Genomic DNA, 19938 nt, shown 5'->3' with positions numbered 1-19938 from the left:
CAGAACTAGTCTGCTTCGGAATATCCGCATTACAGCACGTTAGCGCTACGGAGTCTGGCGCGCATGCTCAGAAATGCATGCAGTGCAGTTGTTGCGACAGTGGAGAGGGGTGAGTTACTACTGTTATCAGTTCTGCTGCTGTTGTTGATTTGTATTGGATTTATTTACTAATCGCTTTGCTTGTGGAACTACTGATTTACATATTATTTGTAACATGCTCAAAACATTATTTAGCTATGCGTATGTGATGAAACTGAATGTAGTTCTCCCCAGCAGTATCAAAAGCGAAATGCCCAACATGAAAAGCACTGTTGGTGCAGCGTGAGGAAGCTGACGCTAGCTAACAAACTATAATTGTACTTCAGAGGGCGTTTCTGTGAGCCTTAATGGTTGCTGGAAATAGTGAAATTGCGTGTACAGAAATGTAGCGTTTCTGTGTGCCCGTGTGTTTAGTTTGTTTGTTTGCTTGCTTATTACCAACTTTAGCCCAAAGAAAGTTGCCCCTTTACCTTACTGGGAAGTAACATTAACGTTAGCTAGCTATGACAACTTGCTAAGCAAGGACGATGATCATATTTATTCTCCGGTCATTTACTGAGCAAGGGAACGCCCCGATTATCAAACGTGTTAAAATTGACCAGGGTAGCTAGCTTGTCCCATATTAATGTGAATGCAAATGAGTTTATTTTGCAGTTGAGTTGCCTTTATTTTCGCTAGCTGTATACTAATCAAAGTTTTGTAGGATGTCTAGCTTTCTGTTTTTACTCGACGGTTTGTTTTAATTTCAATCGATTGCTTTGAACTTGTAGCCTAGACCTACGACCTAACCACCTGCTAGTGCAGTACAGCCAGTAAACTAGTTTAGTTGAACGTCTTTTCTTTAGAAAAGCGCTACCGAGCTTTATGCCATTGCAAACAACTTGTAATTGTGCTCTTAACTAGCCAGCTAATTCTGATATATATCTAAGGTTACATATCTAGTTAACGCTAGTCTACTTTATTTAGTTACTAATTTAGACTAACCTACAGTATGTGGTAGGTACTCGCTTACTAAACGAGGTATCTATCGATAGTTGGTGTAGGATGGTGACATTGGCTGGCCGGCTAGTGGGTTACCGTTAAAATATTAGTGTCAGAAATGTATTGTAACCAAAGGAAAATATTATGGCGCTGAAAGACACGTTGTTGTCTAGTGGCATTTGTTAACTAGCTAGCTACTTAATGTTCAACATGATGAAACACGAAAGCTAACGTCGTTAGCCATAGAGTAATGACATTTCCTGGCTCTATGTATTGGTGACTCAAAACGTTCAATTAATCCTCTATCCCATCAAGACAGTTCAAACGCCTTTCTGTGGTTATCCATCGATAATTAGATGAGATGTAGCCTAGCTAAAGTCTTGTTTGGCGTGTCATTTTGTTGGCAAACGATCAACTAATTTTTGTTTTGTTAAAGTGGCATACTTCTCCTAATCTAATAATAATTCGCTAGCTGCAGGGCATCGTTTGTCAGAAGTAATGTTGTGTGGGTGAATATGTACGCTGTTACTAGACTAGAGCTTGACTTAACTTGTTGGCCTACTTGCTGCTGCAGCTACAGGAAACACTTCTCGCGTGAAGTATTTGACAAGACAGTAAACGACCTTTCCGACAAATGGGAATTTTAAAGATTTCTACTGAGGGTGGGGGAAATGTAGAGCTGCAGCAGTAGTGTTATGTATCTGGTGCTTCATAGCTAGTAATCGGAGTAAGGTACTACAGTTACAACAACATTAACGGCAGATGCAATATTAGCTGGATATATGGATGATGGGCGCCTCATGCTGGATATTGATAATGCCCCATACAGGATATCGAGATGGATCATTTTTCCATCACGTGCACATGAACAGCCAATGCTAGGCTGGCAGTCACACTGTTAAAAGGTTGGAATTGACTTAAAAACCCAACCGTGTTATGTACTGGTTACAGCAGAGATTGATTTCCCCGGTGAATGCAGGAAGTAAACATTTGTTTGACTATATCTTCAGTCCAGTTACAGCCTCAAAGCTGTCCAGTGTGTACCAATTACTTTTAATTTCACAATTAAAAGGTTTGTTGTCTGCTTTTGGGTCTTGTTTACGTGCTCTTGTTGAAACAGGAGAAATGTGTTCTATTTTTAGTCCTTTTTCTCAAGTGCTTTACTGTGGTGAATGGTGAAGGAACACACAGGTCAGATGTAGGATTATAATGCGGTGGGAAAATAAAGTTGCTTTTCCAACATCTCATGTTCGGCTTCCTCAAAACAGAATTGTTACAGAACTGTTAAAGCTGGAAGCTCTTAGCATAACATACAATGGCTGTTTCAGTCTGATATGCTATGGCTTTGATCATTGATGGGCTAGCAGACATTGTGTTCAGCTGTGTAGTGTATGGCATTAACTTCTTTATTTCACTGTTAACTTGAGGAATCAAGGTGGCTGTTGCAGTTAGTCAACACAAGTGATTTTCTTTTGTACTGTAGGCCTACATGTTTGCTTTGCTTTTCTCTAATATTGACTGTCACATTTTTAAATGGGTTCCTGGTACACAGTTGACTCCTGTCTCAGTAATTCACAGGAAGGTAACAATAGTAACAGGTAAATTTATTCTCTCCATACTTCTCTTCCTGGATTGCCAGTCTAGAGAGTGGGCCCAGTTCTCTGTTTTAAAGGTTAAAGACCGAAGTTGTGACACCGTCTGCAAAACTGTGCTTCTCTCTTTTTCATGGTTTGCGTGACTTGTTCTGTGGGTCTTACTGAGGAAGGCCTTTAGTTCCATCACTGTCATAAGGAGCCAACTGAAAATTAAGCAATTACACAGGGTCTCTGCTCGCAGTGTACGGGCCATTTCTGACCTATAATATTAGTTGCCTGACTTGCTGTGTTCAGATGTGATTCTTCCATTCTTGGTCTTCATCTGTTGACCTTTGAGAATAACCTTAACACGCCTGCACTGTCTCGAAAAATCAGAAATATCCAGAGGCTGTGCTGATGACTGGTGTATTGAGTCTACGGCTGCTTTAATATGAAGCTCTGGGGTGCATCAGGTGTGCTGCAATGTAGTGTAGTGGTTAGGGAACTGGGCTTGTAAGGGCACGGTCAGACATGCGCAAAATTAACATTGGCGTATATTCGCCTCCTGTTCACTTCCATTCTATGCGAGCAAAGGGGCGAATAAAACATTCGCTTCCGGTGGCGAAGGAAATTCGCATCTTAGCTTCGCGTGGAGTTCAATTTTGGTGAACTTTGACCGGCGAATTCGCAGCCTCAACCAATAGCAAAGAAGTGTGTGTGGTTGACCCCACTTGGCTGTAATGGGCTGTAGTTTTCTTGGTGAGCCAGGATGGCAGAGACTTTGATTGTTGCTGTGTCTAACCAGCCGGTATTGTACGATCTTGCCCATGAAAACTACAAACTGCCCATAAGAGAGATGCTGCCTAGCTGGCAGTGAGCCGGGAGACAGGCATTGAAGGTAAACAAATGGAAAATGTATCGGTAACATCAATTCATATTTTGCGGTATTTGTTAGCTAGCTGAACTTGGCTAAGCTAGCTAACAAATACAACTATAAAAACTGTATACATTTTCCCGTCACAAAACCAACAACCGCTCATGTGATATCACAACCGCTCATGTGATATCACAACCGCTCATGTGTGACCAACAACCACAACCACTCAAACGGACTACAAACCAGAAAACTGATTTCCGTGTGCATCACATCCTGCACTGCCCACATTCAGCACGACAAGATACAAATTTCGCCTCGGCAGGTGATGGTCATTCGCCTGCATTATCACGTGTGACCGCGCCCTTAGTCTGCAGTTCTGGGGTTCTGCAGTTTTACCCTTGAGCGAGGGACTCAATCTCACTCTGTAAATGGATTGTATGTAAAAGTGTAATGTGTGTAAGCACCTCTGTGGGAAAAAAATGAGGAAATGTACATCAGAGAGTGTTTATCAGAGTATTTGGTTACGCCCTGCGGTTTGTCGTGGACCGTGATAGAACACGTGAAGCCCCTTCATTGTGTCTGTACAGATGGCCTGTGCTCTGTTTAGCTCTGGAGAAACCCACCCCAGTGTAAAAGAGTAGGGTGATATCACCCAGCTCGTGTTTCAGGTTTCCTGTCCCCTGTCCGCTCGGTCACGTGGAAAGGTATTGTTGTGCACGCGGGTCATTTTCGGCGACCTCTAATGCGGTTAGCGGCATGAGGCTGTGTTTGAGTTACACTGTCACCTCTAATGCGTTAGCGGCGTGAGGCTGTGTTTGAGTTACACTGCGGGCTCTAACGCGGTTAGCGGCATGAGGCTGTGTTTGTTACGCTGTGGCCTCTAACGCATTAGCGGCATGAGGCTATGTTTGAGTTACACTGTCACCTCTAACGCATTAGCGGCATGAGGCTGTGTTTGTTACGCTGTGGCCTCTAACGCATTAGCGGCATGAGGCTGTGTTTGTTACGCTGTGGCCTGTAACGCAGTTATCGGCATGAGGCTGTGTTTGAGTTACGCTGTGGCCTCTAATGCGTTAGCGGCATGAGGCTGTGTTTGAGTTACGCTGTGGCCTCTAACGCCGGGCACCCACCGCACGCGTCGCGTATGCGTCGCGTAAACAGCAGGGCGAAGCAGCACGGCGCGACGCGTAGGGTGTCTCCACTGGTTCCGTTTGTGTCGCGCAAAGGCTTGCGTAAAAGCTATATATTCCTAGTAGCTCTCGCAGTCTGCAGTGGGCTTTTACATCGTGCATTTCACGTTTGTTCACGACTGTTGATTATGGGTTAAGTGAATACTTTGGTGAGAGACCTTTTTCAGTTTGTTAATTTGGTAATATTTCGTTAACTCGTAAATAGCCTACGTGAGAAAGTAAACGCTTTCAAGAAGTACCATAAACTTAAATCGCAACGTAGCCTGCATAACAATCAATCTCAAACTGTATTAATTTATTTGCTTGGTTAACAAGCGTGCCAATTTCATGAAGAATATGTAATGATCATAATAATAATAAATAATCCGTAATCAACCATTGGGAATTCCCGTGTTGTCTTGCCATTCACGTCAAAACATTTATAGGATCAGATTTAGTAAAATCAGCTAATCATGAAAAAGTCAGTAACAGTTTTAATCTTGAAGGGATATGAACACCACAACGCCATGAACACCGTAAGCTTTGAAGTACAAGTGCAATAAAGGCTTGCTTACAACTTAATTTATAAAATAGGTGCATTTTCATCGGCAAGACCACTAAATAATCTGATTTTTTTAAAGCTCTGTGGATTATCTGATTTTTATTAACAAGCCCTTTTTGAAAGCACGGCGAACGAAGACATCGGAGAAGTCAAATAGGCTGAGCAATGGTTGGTTAAAAACTATCTTCCAATACTCGAGCTAACAAACCGCTGCTCGGTGCATTCCCTTCTACGTCACTCAATAGCCTACGTCTTTCTGTGGTGTATTTTCAAATTTACCCCACCCCCTCCGCAAAATAAGACAGCGAAACTAGTTTGCCTTTCCCCCAGGTTCCAGTTATTTATTTATTTTTACAAAACGAAAAGGCTTGTATTTTTTTAGCTGCTTAAAAAATATCTGGGAGGTAACTAGGGACACACCCCCAGTAATATAAGAATGAAATATAAATCAGAGCATGTATACCTAGCATTTTAGAGCATATTTCTGTGTATAAACAGGCCAACGTGACGCGCGACAAGCCGAAAAAATAGAACAGAAGCGAAAAACTACGCTTCAGTTCGCTTGTGTCGCGCGAGCTTCGCAGCCGGTACGCGACGCGTTCGCATCTGGTGGAGACGACGTCGCCCGCTGCCGTTGTAATAACAGTACTTCAACTACGCTTCAGTTACGCGCGTAATACGCGCGTAGTGCGCTCGCGGCCGATACGCGTGCGGTGGGTGCCCGGCTTAATATGTTAGCGGCATGAGGCTGTGTTTGAGTTACGCTGTGGCCTCTAATGCGTTAGCGGCATGAGGCTGTGTTTGAGTTACTGATGCAGCTTATCATTACTCTCGCCCTGCTGTGATATGAGTCTGTGGGAGCGGCTCATGGATGCCTGTGCATAGGCACTGTCAGCAGTGAGGCAGTCTTCTTCTGTGGTTTGGCATTGGGCGGTGGGAGCTGTGATTGTTACCTGGGGCTCTGTGATTGTTACCTGGGGCTCTGTGAGTGTTACCTGGGGCTCTGTGATTGTTACCTGGGGCTCTGTGAGTGTTACCTGGGGCTCTGTGAGTGTTACCTGGGGCACTGTGAGTGTTACCTGGGGCGCAGTGATTGTTACCTGGGGCTCTGTGAGTGTTACCTGGGGCGCAGTGATTGTTACCTGGGGCTCTGTGATTGTTACCTGGGGCTCTGTGAGTGTTACCTGGGGCTCTGTGATTGTTACCTGGGGCGCAGTGATTGTTACCTGGGGCTCTGTGAGTGTTACCTGGGGCTCTGTGATTGTTACCTGGGGCGCAGTGATTGTTACCTGGGGTGCTGTGAGTGTTACCTGGGGCGCTGTGAGTGTTACCTGGGGCTCTGTGATTGTTACCTGGGGCACTGTGAGTGTTACCTGGGGCGCTGTGAGTGTTACCTGGGGCGCTGTGATTGTTACCTGGGGTACTGTGAGTGTTACCTGGGGCTCTGTGAGTGTTACCTGGGGCACTGTGAGTGTTACCTGGGGCTCTGTGAGTGTTACCTGGGGCTCTGTGATTGTTATCTGGGGCGCTGTGAGTGTTACCTGGGGTGCTGTGAGTGTTACCTGGGGCACTGTGAGTGTTACCTGGGGCTCTGTGAGTGTTACCTGGGGCTCTGTGAGTGTTACCTGGGGCTCTGTGATTGTTACCTGGGGCTCTGTGAGTGTTACCTGGGGCTCTGTGAGTGTTACCTGGGGCTCTGTGAGTGTTACCTGGGGCTCTGTGAGTGTTACCTGGGGCTCTGTGAGTGTTACCTGGGGCTCTGTGATTGTTACCTGGGGCGCTGTGAGTGTTACCTGGGGCTCTGTGAGTGTTACCTGGGGCTCTGTGAGTGTTACCTGGGGCGCTGTGAGTGTTACCTGGGGCACTGTGAGTGTTACCCGGGGCTCTGTGAGTGTTACCTGGGGCTCTGTGATTGTTACCTGGGGCTCTGTGATTGTTACCTGGGGCACTGTGAGTGTTACCTGGGGCTCTGTGAGTGTTACCTGGGGCTCTGTGATTGTTACCTGGGGCTCTGTGAGTGTTACCTGGGGCTCTGTGATTGTTACCTGGGGCTCTGTGATTGTTACCTGGGGCGCTGTGATTGTTGAGTGTTTTGGCTGGCTGGTGTAGACCAGCAGTTAGGCGAGCAGTCTGCCTACGGGCTGGAGCAGTCTAGTAATTCAGCATTACTGTTGAGCGTCTGCCAGCTCATCTGACATGTGTGTGCATGTGTCCCTTCTTAGAGCACATGCATGTTTTAATAAAACTGCTGTCTGTGGAAGGTGATTATAAGCTGAGAATCCCCTGCTGCCTTCCATACTGACTCAGGCCTCAGATTTGCCTGTTTAATGTGTTGGTAAAGGCTAGCCTATTGAGAGATTTCAATGAGGGATGAAATGACTTGCTGTTTTCTAATGTTTAGTGTTGATATTGTGGGGACACAGAGGTCCTGTGGTAGAGTGCAGATTTAGTTTCAGTCCTGATTTGTGCAGGATGTCAGGACATTGTTCTAATATTGCATAAAACCTGATTTGACCATCAAATATGTAATTCAGCCAATTAAACTGTTCATATTGAAATGGTTTCCTGACTGGTTTCCTGACTGGTTCCCCATTACTACTATTAGTAGCCTACTATGTACTACTATTTGCATTCTTTTAACCACATGCTTTCTGCTTTCTCTGAGGACGAGCCGTTCTCTAGTGAAGCGCTTTAAGGTGTGAGGATGTGGGGGATTCTGCAGAGCGATGGAAAGCAGGGGATTATGGGAACCCTGCTTGCCTGGCAGATTCGCACTGGGCTGAGCTTACCCAGCTGAGTGGTAAAGTCAGTCTCTGCCTTAGGGACAGCAGGGCTTGTGTTTTAACACAACCAAGAGAATAACTTGATGAGGCAGGTGATTTTTCACTTCGCTCTTCTGGGACCTTGTGAAGCGCTAGGTGCGATTAGTACCATGAAATGGGTGTTATTTTAAATGCCAAAATGGCACGAGTTTGCTGGAAATGCACAACGCTGCCTGGAATGCAAAAAGTATGCAGTTTTGCCGAAGGGTTTATCCCTGGTTGGTTCATATGGAATGATAGCTTAAGATACTGAAGTTGAACTTATCTTCAAAAACTATTATAATAAAAAAAGTCTGCTTTTGTTGCATTAGACTGTGGGATTGCCAATTTGTGTGTCCAGGTAAACTATGCTAACTCATTTGGTCAGTTGTTTTAAGCTGTTGTTTAAGGAATTGTGAAGAGGCACACAACCGAACACACTTTGAGCATGAAAAATAAAATATTCAGGCACCTGTTCTGAGCTATATACCAGTATAAATGTACTAGGAATTTCTAGAATCACTCTTATCACTTATTTCCTTCTGCTTTGTTCCGCTTTCATGTTACACATTTACCTCCATCCAGCACTTGTATTGCACTTGTATCATTATGTTGATGTTGTATGTTGTTGTCATGCCTCCTAGTTTGACTGAACATTAGTCTCTTACCTAGTCTATGCATACTGTGTGAACTGGACTTAATGTGTTCATGACTATGTATAACTGTTACGTTATGAGTATTGTACCTTATCGGACCTGTGTTTTGTAGTTGTTCCAGTGACCTTCTGTATGCACTCATTGTACGTCACTTTGGATAAAAGCGTCTGCCAAATAAATAATAATAAATGTAATTTGATATTCCGGAAGGAGGAAGTAAAGTGTCTTTCACGACTATTTTGGCTGCATTCCTAGTTTGTGTTACCAGTAGTTTTTGACTTTGCTTTGTATATCTTTTAACAGATAGCATTTCTGAACAGTTTGCGAGATGACGACTTCGTGGAGCGACCGGTTGCAGAACTATGCGGACCTTCCCGCCAACATGGACGGCCTGGCGATGAAGAAGTACCGGCGGGAGGCCTACCACAGGTACAGACGTGTGTGGCTGTCTGCCGGAGAAGGGGCCTGTCCCATAATGCAATGTAGTGCGTGTAAACAAAATTGCTGATTTGCTTTATGGAAACACAATCTGACTGGACGCCTTCATAAAGTCCCTGGACTTTCTATCTTGGGCTTCTGCAACATTGTTCTGTAAGTCCATTCATTGAATTTTTCATAAACTTGTGCAGTGGCTACATATAGACAAAATTAATAAAATAGAAAGATGATGTTTTGTAAAATGCGGCTAAATTTAATATGCAGGGAAATGGTGTCTACGAGGAAACCTGTGTTGGCAAAATGGCAGTGCAGGAGGGTCAGTCAGCCGTCTTTCAGAGGTGATTTAAAGGACAGATGGGCCTTAGCAGAGCCCTGAGATGATGCTTCAGAAGCTCCTCAGACTGCTGAGACTTATACAAAATCACATGCTTCCTAAAAACAGTAATAAAATCAGTGAAAGCTTAGAACTTTAAAATCAACGGAAAGTTATTTATTGATTCAATATGATTGGGCTTATATATCCTTGTTGGGGTCACGCCATTTTTACATGTTTTTGTCTCCTACTGTTAAACGCAATTGATTATGTATTTTGGATAAAGGAAAACTTCCCATGAGCAGGCAAAGTCATGACTGGTTCAATTTTGACCTGTGTTTATTGGGTTCGCTAAAAAAAGGGAGAAACAAAATTTGAACACTTTTTACACAAGGTGAAGGTGAGGACACTACATGGCCAAAAGTAGACACCTGACATCCAACATCTCATCCAAAATTATGGGCATTAATATGAAATTGGTCTGCCCTTTGCTGCTATAACAACCTCCACTCTTTTGGGAAGGCATTATATTAGATGTTGGAGCTTTGCTGCTGGGATTTGCCTCCATTCAGCCAGAAGAGCATTAGTGAGGTTGGGCACTGTTTGGGCGATTAGGCCTGGCTCACAGTTGGCTTTCCATTTAATCCCAAAGGTGTTGGATGGGGCTGAGGTCAGGGCTCTTTGCATGCCAGTCAAGTTCTTCCACACTGTTCTCAACAAAACCATTTCTATATGGACCTCGCTGTATGCCCTGGGGCATTGTCATGCTGAAATAGGAAAGGGCCTTCCCCTAATGCTTCTAGAATGTGATTGTATGCTGAAGCATTAAGATTTGCCTTCTCTGGAACTAAGGGGCCTAGCCCAAACCATGAAAAACAGCCCCAGACCAAGGGGTGTCCAGATACTTTTGGTCATATAGTGTTTGTGTTCGAACCAAAGCAAATGCAAATTGCTGTTGTCCTGTGTGTTCTGACGAATCACACAATGTAGTGCAATTTGGATACAGTTGCTCTTAGCTCTCTCACTAAAGCAGAAGTTTTGAAATAAATGAAGGAAATAAAACTGTATTTTGTTATGGTGCTTGCTTTGTCATTCAATCTCTATAGCTGTTGCATATGTTCCTCGTTAATGCCTAGTTTGGCCTTTTTAGAACTGAATTCCTGATGGTATTAGGTTCAGACAGCAAAAGTGTGTCTGGTTGATCTATTTATTGACAGTATTGCAAAGTGGAGCATAATTGGAAGGCTGTTTCTGGTGCAAATATTGTCTTTGAAACCAAATATGACTCACAGATGACACATCACTACTGTTTTTTGACTTTAAACAAAGCTGAGTGAAACTAATTCAATAAAAAATGTAGGAAAATATGCTGTAAAGTACAGTGATTTCTGATCGAATAAGACATGACCCTAGTCGTAAAAGATTTTAAATGTATTTAGACTCACCTTCAAGGTAAGTTATCGCCATCTTCAGTGTAAGAAAGAGTCCTTTACAAGGACAACACAGACAACACAGAGCGGTCATTAATGAGTTATCTGCGGTCATCAATGAGGTACCTAACTGCAGTCATTAATGGACACTAATCACCAGAGCAGCTCAGGGAGTTTTATCTCTATCTTATACGCTGGCCGAAACAACTCAGGAAGCGTTTATTTGCTGGCTGATGTGGCTCATCACCCATGAATTAGTAATTAAAATGTCCTTGATTCAAAATCAGGAAGTCTATTTGTTACTCAGAAATGTGTCTGTAATTCACTATTCATGCTTAAGGGCATAGAACCCCACACTCGGGTTGAATCATAATGAGTTCTGTTTTTCTGGCACACAGTGTCATTTTTGCATCAGTTATGAACATTTCCATCATAAATATATTAATTCTATAATAATAATAAATAAATTCTACTTTTTGAGAAATGAATGAAACAAGGACAACAGCTGCTACCATGGCTACGCCTGACAGCATAGAGCAGGTGCAGTAGAAACAGAGCTCACACATACACATGCAAACTAAATCAAGATTAGATTCAAATGAACGTGTAACAGAAACACAACTGTGAGTGCCTGTGATGTCAGCAGAAAACTCAGCCGAACTTTCAGGTGTCAGACTAAATGTAAACTTAGACATAACATGTTCTTTATCATGTGATATCTTGTCACGCCTCTGCATGCTCTTTGAATTGCCACAGCTGTCTAGTTTCCCCCATCTGCACTTTTCGGACATACAGGAAGAGACGGTCTTTTCAGTAATTCAGTGCTGGTGTGTGAGTGGGGTTTCCTTAGCCCTTTAATCTGAGAAGTAGTCCTTTCTCAATAATGAATGGTGAGCCCCACCCCTTCTGTGGAACACAGTAGTGTACAGTGCCTCAGAAAAGGCCATTGGTGCACTACGGTGTAACGGTGAATAGCTTCCCCCACCGCACGTCTCTGCTATTGAACATTCTAGATGTCTTTTCAGTGTCCCTGTATGCCTTTGCTAGCGTGACAAACAGAAGCACTCCAGTCACAGACAACAAGAGAGAACGGAACGGAACGTGCGTGATTGTTCAGGGGACGAGTCAGAAACGAGGCGACAAGAAAGCCAGGGCGGAACCTTTGTTCCGGGCCCTGCCGGGGGGGCGCGGCGTCCCCCCCCCCCGGGTAGCAGAGCGCACTGTTGCAGAGGTGCAGGCAGCTTTACGCGCAGTCGGCGGTGATGCATCACGCGTGTGTTCCTTTATCACAAAGCTTTCCACGGGATCTGGTCCACTGTCATCCAGCCATGAGGTACTGTACACGACCTTTCGCCGCTGACCCGCGGCACTGACTTTGAGTGGCTTTTTGTACGTGATGTGTATCCATTGAGACATCATGGGATATCAGTGTTTAACAATGCCATGCGGTGTGGGTTTGAGTAGAGCCGAGCGCTAGTCCCTCTGGGGGCTAGCTGGACTTCTTCACCATTCTCTTTTTTTTTTCTTCCCCCCCCTCATTCTCTTTTACCTCAACCCTCAACCTCCGCTCATGCTAACTCATTTCCTTCAGTGTAACAAGCTTGCAACGTCTCAGTACCATCAAAGAACAACTGCTCTTTGGCACATCTGAAAGTAAACTTCAAGTCCGAGCGTTTTGCGGTGTTAAATGACTGTAAAACAGTTTGTCATACTCGTGGATTTCAGTGGGAAGTTAAATGCATCTTATTAATTTGTGGTAAAGGTGTTTTACTGCAACAATTTTAGCTTTATTTGAATTATTGGAAAGGTTTGACATCTACTGTTTTGTAGAGTTACATTCTTTATGTGGGGAATCTGTAACAGGCAATCGTGCTGTAGTGGTACCAGTTTGGCAAAGTACATGCATGGGGTAGTGAGAGAGAGAACTATCATTTCAGCGTTAGTTCTTTTAAGTGTAGAGAATATGTTTTTCCATACTTATATTGGTTACTTTGTTTCAAAGCGCAGCTTAGTTTTATTTTAAGAGCACCAGTAATGGGTTATATGAAATGGATTTGTTTTTGCTCAGTGTGAATAAATAAGGTTTAAACATCAGGTCCCCAAAAGTCCTGTAAGGTTTAAACATCAGGTCCCCACAAGACCTGTAAGGTTTAAACATCAGGTCCCCACAAGACCTGTAAGGTTTAAAAATCAGGTCCCCACAAGTCCAGAAGATTTCAGGAAACTGATATTGTGAGTGTTGTAGGGTTCATAAAAGGTCTGTTCATTAATGCATGTGTGTAACCATATTGGGCTGAGGAGCTGGCTGTTGGGAGTGATGACCTCGCAGAACTGTATGTGGTAACACTGAGGGGGAGAAAAGGAAGGCTGAGGTCTCCCTGATGCAACAGGAAACACGCCTTGCAGCTTGAAGGGGAAGCCTACACTGATCAGCGCCATGCTAATAAAAACAATGAAGTGAAGTCGCTCCACTGCAGGCCTTTCATTTAGAAATCCTCATACCCACTCATCATTGAAGGGCACTTTTATTGCAAAGAATACAAAATGGTGACTTCTTGTTGTGACCAGAGAAGAAATTGTGGGAATATTTTTGCTCCGTATGAGGAGCGTTAGACCTTGTCGGCAGATTCGGCATCGTAACTGAGACGGTGTGCGAGGGCTTTAGCTGTGTCACAGAGGAGCGGGGAGGGCTTCTGAAGTTTCAGGTTCAGATGTGTGTGATGGGTTGTGTAACGAATACACATTTCTCTGCATGCAGGTGCTTTGATTGTTGTATATTTATGTTCAAATGACCATGTTTCCTTGGTAACTGCAGGTTTCTTGTCATTCATCACAACTGAAACTAAACTTGCAAGGCCAGTTATGAATAAAAAGAGGCTAAATTAATTGTGTTAAAGGCTAGGTTTTCATTTGTTTAAATGCTTAAACACATTTAATATTTTTCACTCGAGTAATTGTGTAATTTGGCCGCTTTGTTTCTGTGAACCGAAGAGCTAATGTGCTGCGCAGGCGGCGTTCATTCACACGAACTGTTCGTGCCGTAGCGTGCTGTCTCCGATGCTGTCTCCGATGCTGTCGTAAGTGCAGTGAGTCCCACGGCTGTGTGGAGTTCTGTGTACTGTGTGCGCCCCCCCTTGTTCTCACCGTGTTTCCTCTGCAGGGCGTCGGCGGCGAGGGCCTCCGCTCCTTAGCCTAGTGGACTGACCGCGTTCTCTGTCTCCTTCTCAGAGTGTTTGTAAACAGAAGCTTGGCGATGGAGAAGATTAAGTGCTTTGGCTTTGATATGGATTACACTTTAGCAGGTAAGTGCGTGGACGCGTCAGGGGAGCGCCAGGCCTGAGCATGAGCGGCGCGAACCCGGGTGTTCCTCGGTCCGACACGCAGCGCGTAAATCACTCTGCGCTGCTGCTAGTGAGAACTCGGCGGAGTGCCCGAGGGTTCCGAACGCAGCGCGCTCGTGTTGTAAAGCCAAATCCTGTGTCTCATGAATAGAGGGCGGAGTTAAGAGAGGGCGGAGTTAAGAGAGGGCGGAGTGGATAGAGGGCGGAGTGAATAGAGGGCGGAGTGAATATAGGGTGGAGTTAAGAGAGGGCGGAGCACGTTCTCACATTGGTAAATGGTAAATGGACTGCAGTTATATAGCGCTTTTATCCAAAGCGCTTTACAATTGATGCCTCTCATTCGCCAGAGCAGTTAGGGGTTAGGTGTCTTGCTCAAGGACACTTCGACACGCCCAGGGCGGGGTTTGAACCGGCAACCCTCCGACTGCCAGACAATCGGTCTTACCTCCTGAGCTATGTCGCCCCCTTAATTCATTCAGTGCCATGGGTTTCTCTTCGGTGTTTAGAATAGTAAAGTGTCCCCGGTGGCTTTACATTCTAGGCATGGTCTCTGCGTTCAGGGAGTCATAGAACAGGGTTTGAATACAGCGGGAAACCGCTCTACTGAATGGCTATACTGTCCATCAGACTGCTCTGTTTGTATGCTGGCTTGTTTTCCTGGGGTAAAAGTGTCCCATTGTGGGGGGGGGGGAAGCTACTTCATCAGGTATGACGAGGTGACAGGCCCAGAAGGTGTTTACAAGGCCCGCAGCGCGCTGATAATTGACCCGGTGGAGTCGGGTTTCGAAGGCGGAGGTTGTAATGTGAGCGCAGGCGGTGGGGGCGTGGGGGCGGGGGCAGGCTCTGGGCCGGTCGGCGGGGGTGGGGCCGGGGCCGGTCTCCCCCGCGGACATTTCTCCGGGGGCACGGGGTCTCGTAAAGGAGCGCGCTCAGCCGCTAGCTGCCGTGCTAGCGCTCCTGAAATAGCCCTGCTTTGACGGGCGGGTCAGCTGTAAGCCTGGCGGGGGCGGAATGAACCCACCCCCCCCCCCCCCACTGGCAGGAGGGATCAGTGGCGCCCTCCTGAACCCGGGCCGGGGCGGAGCCAGGCCCCGCGGCCCCTCAGCGCTGGGGGTCTGGCCGTTAGCGGGACCTGCCCGCGAGGGAGAGATGGTGTTTACGGGAAGGGGCTGTAATGTCACGCCGCGGCAGAGCTGGTGCTCCCGCGAAAACCGCGAGGCGTTATGCTGTCCCCGCCCCCCGCCGTGTCCATGGCGATCCGTAACGACCGCAGACGGACGCTTCCTCTCTCCCCGCTGGCTTTAAGGGGGGGGGGGGGTTGCGTCTCTCCCCCGATGGGCCTTCAGGTTTTTTGATCGCGGCGGCGGGGACGGCGGTGGCGGCTGACGGCCGTGCTACGGTGCAGTGTGCAGGCGGCTGATCCACCGGCGCTTTCCAGGAAGGCCCGGCGGGCAGCTGCGGCCGCCAGGCCTGAACGTGTCCTCACGCGGTCCGGCCTCAAACAGAGCCGCACACAAGCTGCCGCCCGCCCAGCAGCTACTGCAGCACGGCCCTGAGGAAGACCCTGAGGAAGACCCCGCGCCGGTCACAACGCGGACCGGGTCGTGATGAGTCATCGGCGCTTTAGGGAGCGATATGCACGCTGTGTGGATGCTTATTTCCCCTTCTCGGCCCTGAAACAGACGAGAGTCATACAAAACCAGCCAAAAAGCTTGAGTCTGAGACGTGTTTGTGCAGACTGTATAAAAGCTTTTGTTGCGTTTCTCGTTTATGAATGACGGTGGATAGGCGATGTGCCTTCTGGATTCATAGAGAGATTTACACTAAGGGGGTCTGCGGGGAGAACATTCCAGAGGCTGTCGGAGGTCAGGCTTCTCAGCTGACTCCAAGCACTGACGGCTGTCTGTTACTTATGATGGATATCCGCCTGGTAAAATATAGCCTCGCACACACACACACACACATGCTAAGCTGTCAGCCTGGTAATGTATAGCCTCTCACACACGCACTCGCACACACACACGCGCCAAGCCCTCAGCCTGGTAAAATATAGCCCCTCACACACACACACACACACACACACACGCTAAAACCTCAGCCTGGTAAAATATAGCCTCTCACACACACGTGCTAAGGCGTCAGCCTCCTAAAATATAACCGCACGCACGCTCACACACACTCGCACACACACACACGCACACACTCTGCTTGCCTGGTGGTTTGGTGATGACAGGGCTCTAGTTGCCTGGTGGTTTGGTGATGACAGGGCTCTGCTTGCCTGGTGGTTTGGTGAGGATAGGGCTCTGCTTGCCTGGTGGTTTGGTGAGGATAGGGCTCTGCTTGCCTGGTGGTTTGGTGAGGATAGGGCTCTGCTTGCCTGGTGGTTTGGTGATGACAGGGCTCTGCTTGCCTGGTGGTTTGGTGATGACACGGCTATATCAGAATGGCCGTCCCGCTCCTGCTGGGGCTTTCAGAGTTTGTGTACAAAAGCGTCCGGCCCGTGGAGCATCAGAGCAACGAAGTCGACAGCCAAGATTTAGCATTTACAGTTTACACATTAGACCTTTAACAGACGCTGTTATGCAGAGCAACACGCGCAGGTCTCATCCTTGTACTGACAGTCCACTCACAGACACAGTTGGGGTTAGGTACCTTGCTCCAGGATGCAACAGCAGAATCAATCCTGCAGCTCCAGAGTCAGCCCACGTCCCTTCCCATCATGCTACACTGCACTGCTGCTTTGGTGGGTCTGCTTATTACAGGAGAAAGCCAGGTTGCCGTATGGGCAGCGGTGGTTTGTGCAGTGTTCCTGGAATGTGGAGTTTGTTTTGAAGTGGTTATTATTTGAAGTTCAGTCACCTGTTCTTTATCAAATATTGGAAATTGAATAATTAAGCAAAAAAAAAAAAAAACATCCTAATTTTCTTCTTTGGATCATGACCTCCAGAACAGAGAGAGCTTGTGTCTATCATCTTTAAAGAGCTGTTTCTAATATTAGTTTGGACTGAAGAGCATATTTTATTAAAATTAGGTGTCTAATTAGGATCAGTTTTGGAGTCTGGCAAACCTCACTGCTAAGATCAACACTGTCTTATCTCTGGAAGTGACAACACAAGCTCGTTCTCAAAAGATGAATTTAGTGAGTGACAAACGAGACGGGGAGCCCCTTCCGAAACCTTATCCGTCTCATCTAGAGTTCCCCACGGTCAGTCAGAGGCAGAGCAGAGTGAAGCATACACTCACTCCTATCTGATTGGCTGCTCAGAACTGTACTGTAATATGACACTTACATTACGTATCAGAAAAATGTGTGAACTAGTGCAGCTTTAAAGGTATTTTTCAGCGTTCACTGAAGAACATCATCCAACATGTTAATATAAATCATGGATTGAATTGATTTAGCAAAAAACAAAATATCTGTCCTGTAGGTGTCCTTTTGCAGTAGTGATATGTATGCATAAGAGAAATTGAAAACAAAAAACCGAGAAGAATTCAGGTTGAGTGAAAAACTGATATTTTGTAAAATACAAGTCAAGCTTTAGTACACAGTCCCATAGGGAGTGACTATCTCTGGATAAAACTCGCTAGGCGCTAGCAAAAGGCACTTCCTTCTTCAGGGAAGTACTGTGTGGGCATTTTTAGGGCTACTCCTCCCCCCTAATGACACACTCATATTTCATGGGCTAAAAGCTGTGCTCACTCTTCTAACATGCGGCGGCTCCCTGATGTTTTTCTGACCTTCTCACCGCTTGGCTATAATTCCCCCAGGGCCTGCAGAGCAGTGTGTTTGTATATATACATACAGTCCAGCCCATAAGTATTTGGACGGTGATGCAGTATTTGTTGCTTTTGCTCTGTGCTCCAGCAAGTTTGGTTTGAAATGAAACAGTGAAAAGGTTGAAGTGCAGACTGTCAGGTTTAATCTGAGGGTGTTCATATTCACGCTGGGTGATCCGTGATCTCAGCTCTCTCTATACAGAGTTCTCCTGCTTTTTAAACAATAAGGTGCTTCTGCTTATCTGGGGCTTGAAGTTGGAAAGAACATTTTATGAAAAACAGGATGTAGCCTACATATTGAAATATCAAGGCTGCTTTCCTGAAAGGAAAGATACAGAAATGTGCTGAATTGTAAACATTCCAAGCAATCTTGGAATAAAAGATGAATACAAATGCGATCTGCCAGTCTCTCAGTCTCTACGAGGTTTGCCTCTGTGTGTTTTATCGTGCTGTCTCATAGTATTCATCCCCTGACGTAGTCTTTGTTTGTGTGTTTTGGACCATACAGGTGAGGTGATGTTTATCTGTGTTGGTATAAACAGGAGCTCGCACACAGACCAGCTGACAGGCTGTTCTGATTCCCAGGTCACTTTCAGCATTAGTAGTAAGAGTCCTCTGTGCCCAGTGTTTCTGCACAAACCGGGTTTCAGCAGTTTTTCAGGGGCTTCTATGAGCAAAATACAGTACTGTGCATAAGTCTTAGGCATCCTAGATTTTTAATATAAATTTCATTAAAATCAATTTTCCAAAAAATGTCAAATATTTGTAAAACATATTGTGTTATAAACATTTTGCGTAATAGACTACTTTTTCACATAAAAACTTGATTACTTTGTAGAGAGTAGTCAATGTGTGGAAGAGCCTGCTAGGTCATGTAGTAGAGGGTTTTCAAGGTCAGGCTTGAAACAGTGTTAGGTATGATCTAGCCTGTAGGTAATCACAGCGCTGTACATTTTAGATGGGGAAATGGCGAGCATTGTTGAGCTGAATGGCCTGTTCTCATCATTATGTTATGTTATGTAGGTATATAGCCCCGTGCATGATTAAAAAAAGATGACAAACAGGTGCTAGTCATCAGTGATACAATGAGTGGATTGAACTGATTAACTGAAACAAAAACAGGTGTAGAAGGAATCAAACTGGGCGAAGGACAACCAAACTAAAAGATGAGGGTGTGGTAGATGTTTAACCTTCAAATCATAAATTCTTACACCATGGCAAGAGTGAGCATAGCAACAAGACACAAGGAGGTCATCCAGCATCAGCAAGGTCTCTCCCAAACAGAAATTGTACCGTAGGCGGGAGTTTCAAAATGTGCCTTCCAGGGTTTTCTGAAGAAGCACAAGAAGAACACGGGCAAGGTTGGGGACCAGAAATGTGGGGGTCACCACAGGAACTGAGTGCAGGAGACGAGGGATCAGTCAAACTGGCGTCCCTCTTAAATCAGAAGTCTAGCGGTACCGTCAGCTCTGAACTCACAGAAACCACTGGAACACAAGTACATCCCTCTACAGTCCGGAGAAGTCTTGTCAGAAGTGGTCTTCATGGAAGATTGGTAAGAAGCCATTCCTCTGAAGTGGAAACAAAGCCAAGAGACTTACCTATGCACAGAAACTCAAGGACTGGGGTGCTAGAGAGCGCTACATGGATGAGTATCTGCAGCCAGCGGTGAAGCACGGTGGAGGCCCCCCTCCAGGGTTGGGGCTGCATTTTTGCTAATGAAGTCAGAGATCTGGTCAGAATTAATGGAATCCTCAAAGCTGAGAAGTACAAGCGGTCTCATATCCGTCATGCAGCATCATCAGGGAGGCATCTGATTGGTCCCAACTTCATTCTGCAGCAGGGCAATGACCCCAAACACATGGCCAAGGTCAAAAAGAACTATCTTCAGTGAGTAGAGCAAGGAGTCCTGGAACAGATGGTATGGCTTCCACAGAGCCCTGATCTCGAAATCATCAAGGCTACCTGGGATTACCTGGA

General features: G+C 45.8%; 1 protein-coding gene across 1 annotated transcript in view; it reads left to right on the top strand.

The window, feature by feature from the left end:
* The window catches only part of nt5c2a (5'-nucleotidase, cytosolic IIa), a 35570-nt gene continuing 15632 nt past the window's right edge, over positions 1-19938 (top strand). Inside the window, exons 1-3 of the mRNA XM_064316624.1 lie at positions 1-109; positions 8963-9088; positions 14069-14142. Coding sequence (XP_064172694.1) covers positions 8988-9088; positions 14069-14142 — 175 coding nt within the window. The 5' untranslated portion in view covers positions 1-109; positions 8963-8987. The remainder of the gene's footprint in view (positions 110-8962; positions 9089-14068; positions 14143-19938) is intronic.

Source organism: Anguilla rostrata, chromosome 18, assembly GCF_018555375.3.
Source record: "Anguilla rostrata isolate EN2019 chromosome 18, ASM1855537v3, whole genome shotgun sequence".
Lineage (NCBI taxonomy): Eukaryota > Metazoa > Chordata > Actinopteri > Anguilliformes > Anguillidae > Anguilla > Anguilla rostrata.
The sequence above is the reverse complement of the archived record's forward strand: the minus strand, read 5'-3'. Positions and strand labels throughout refer to the sequence as shown.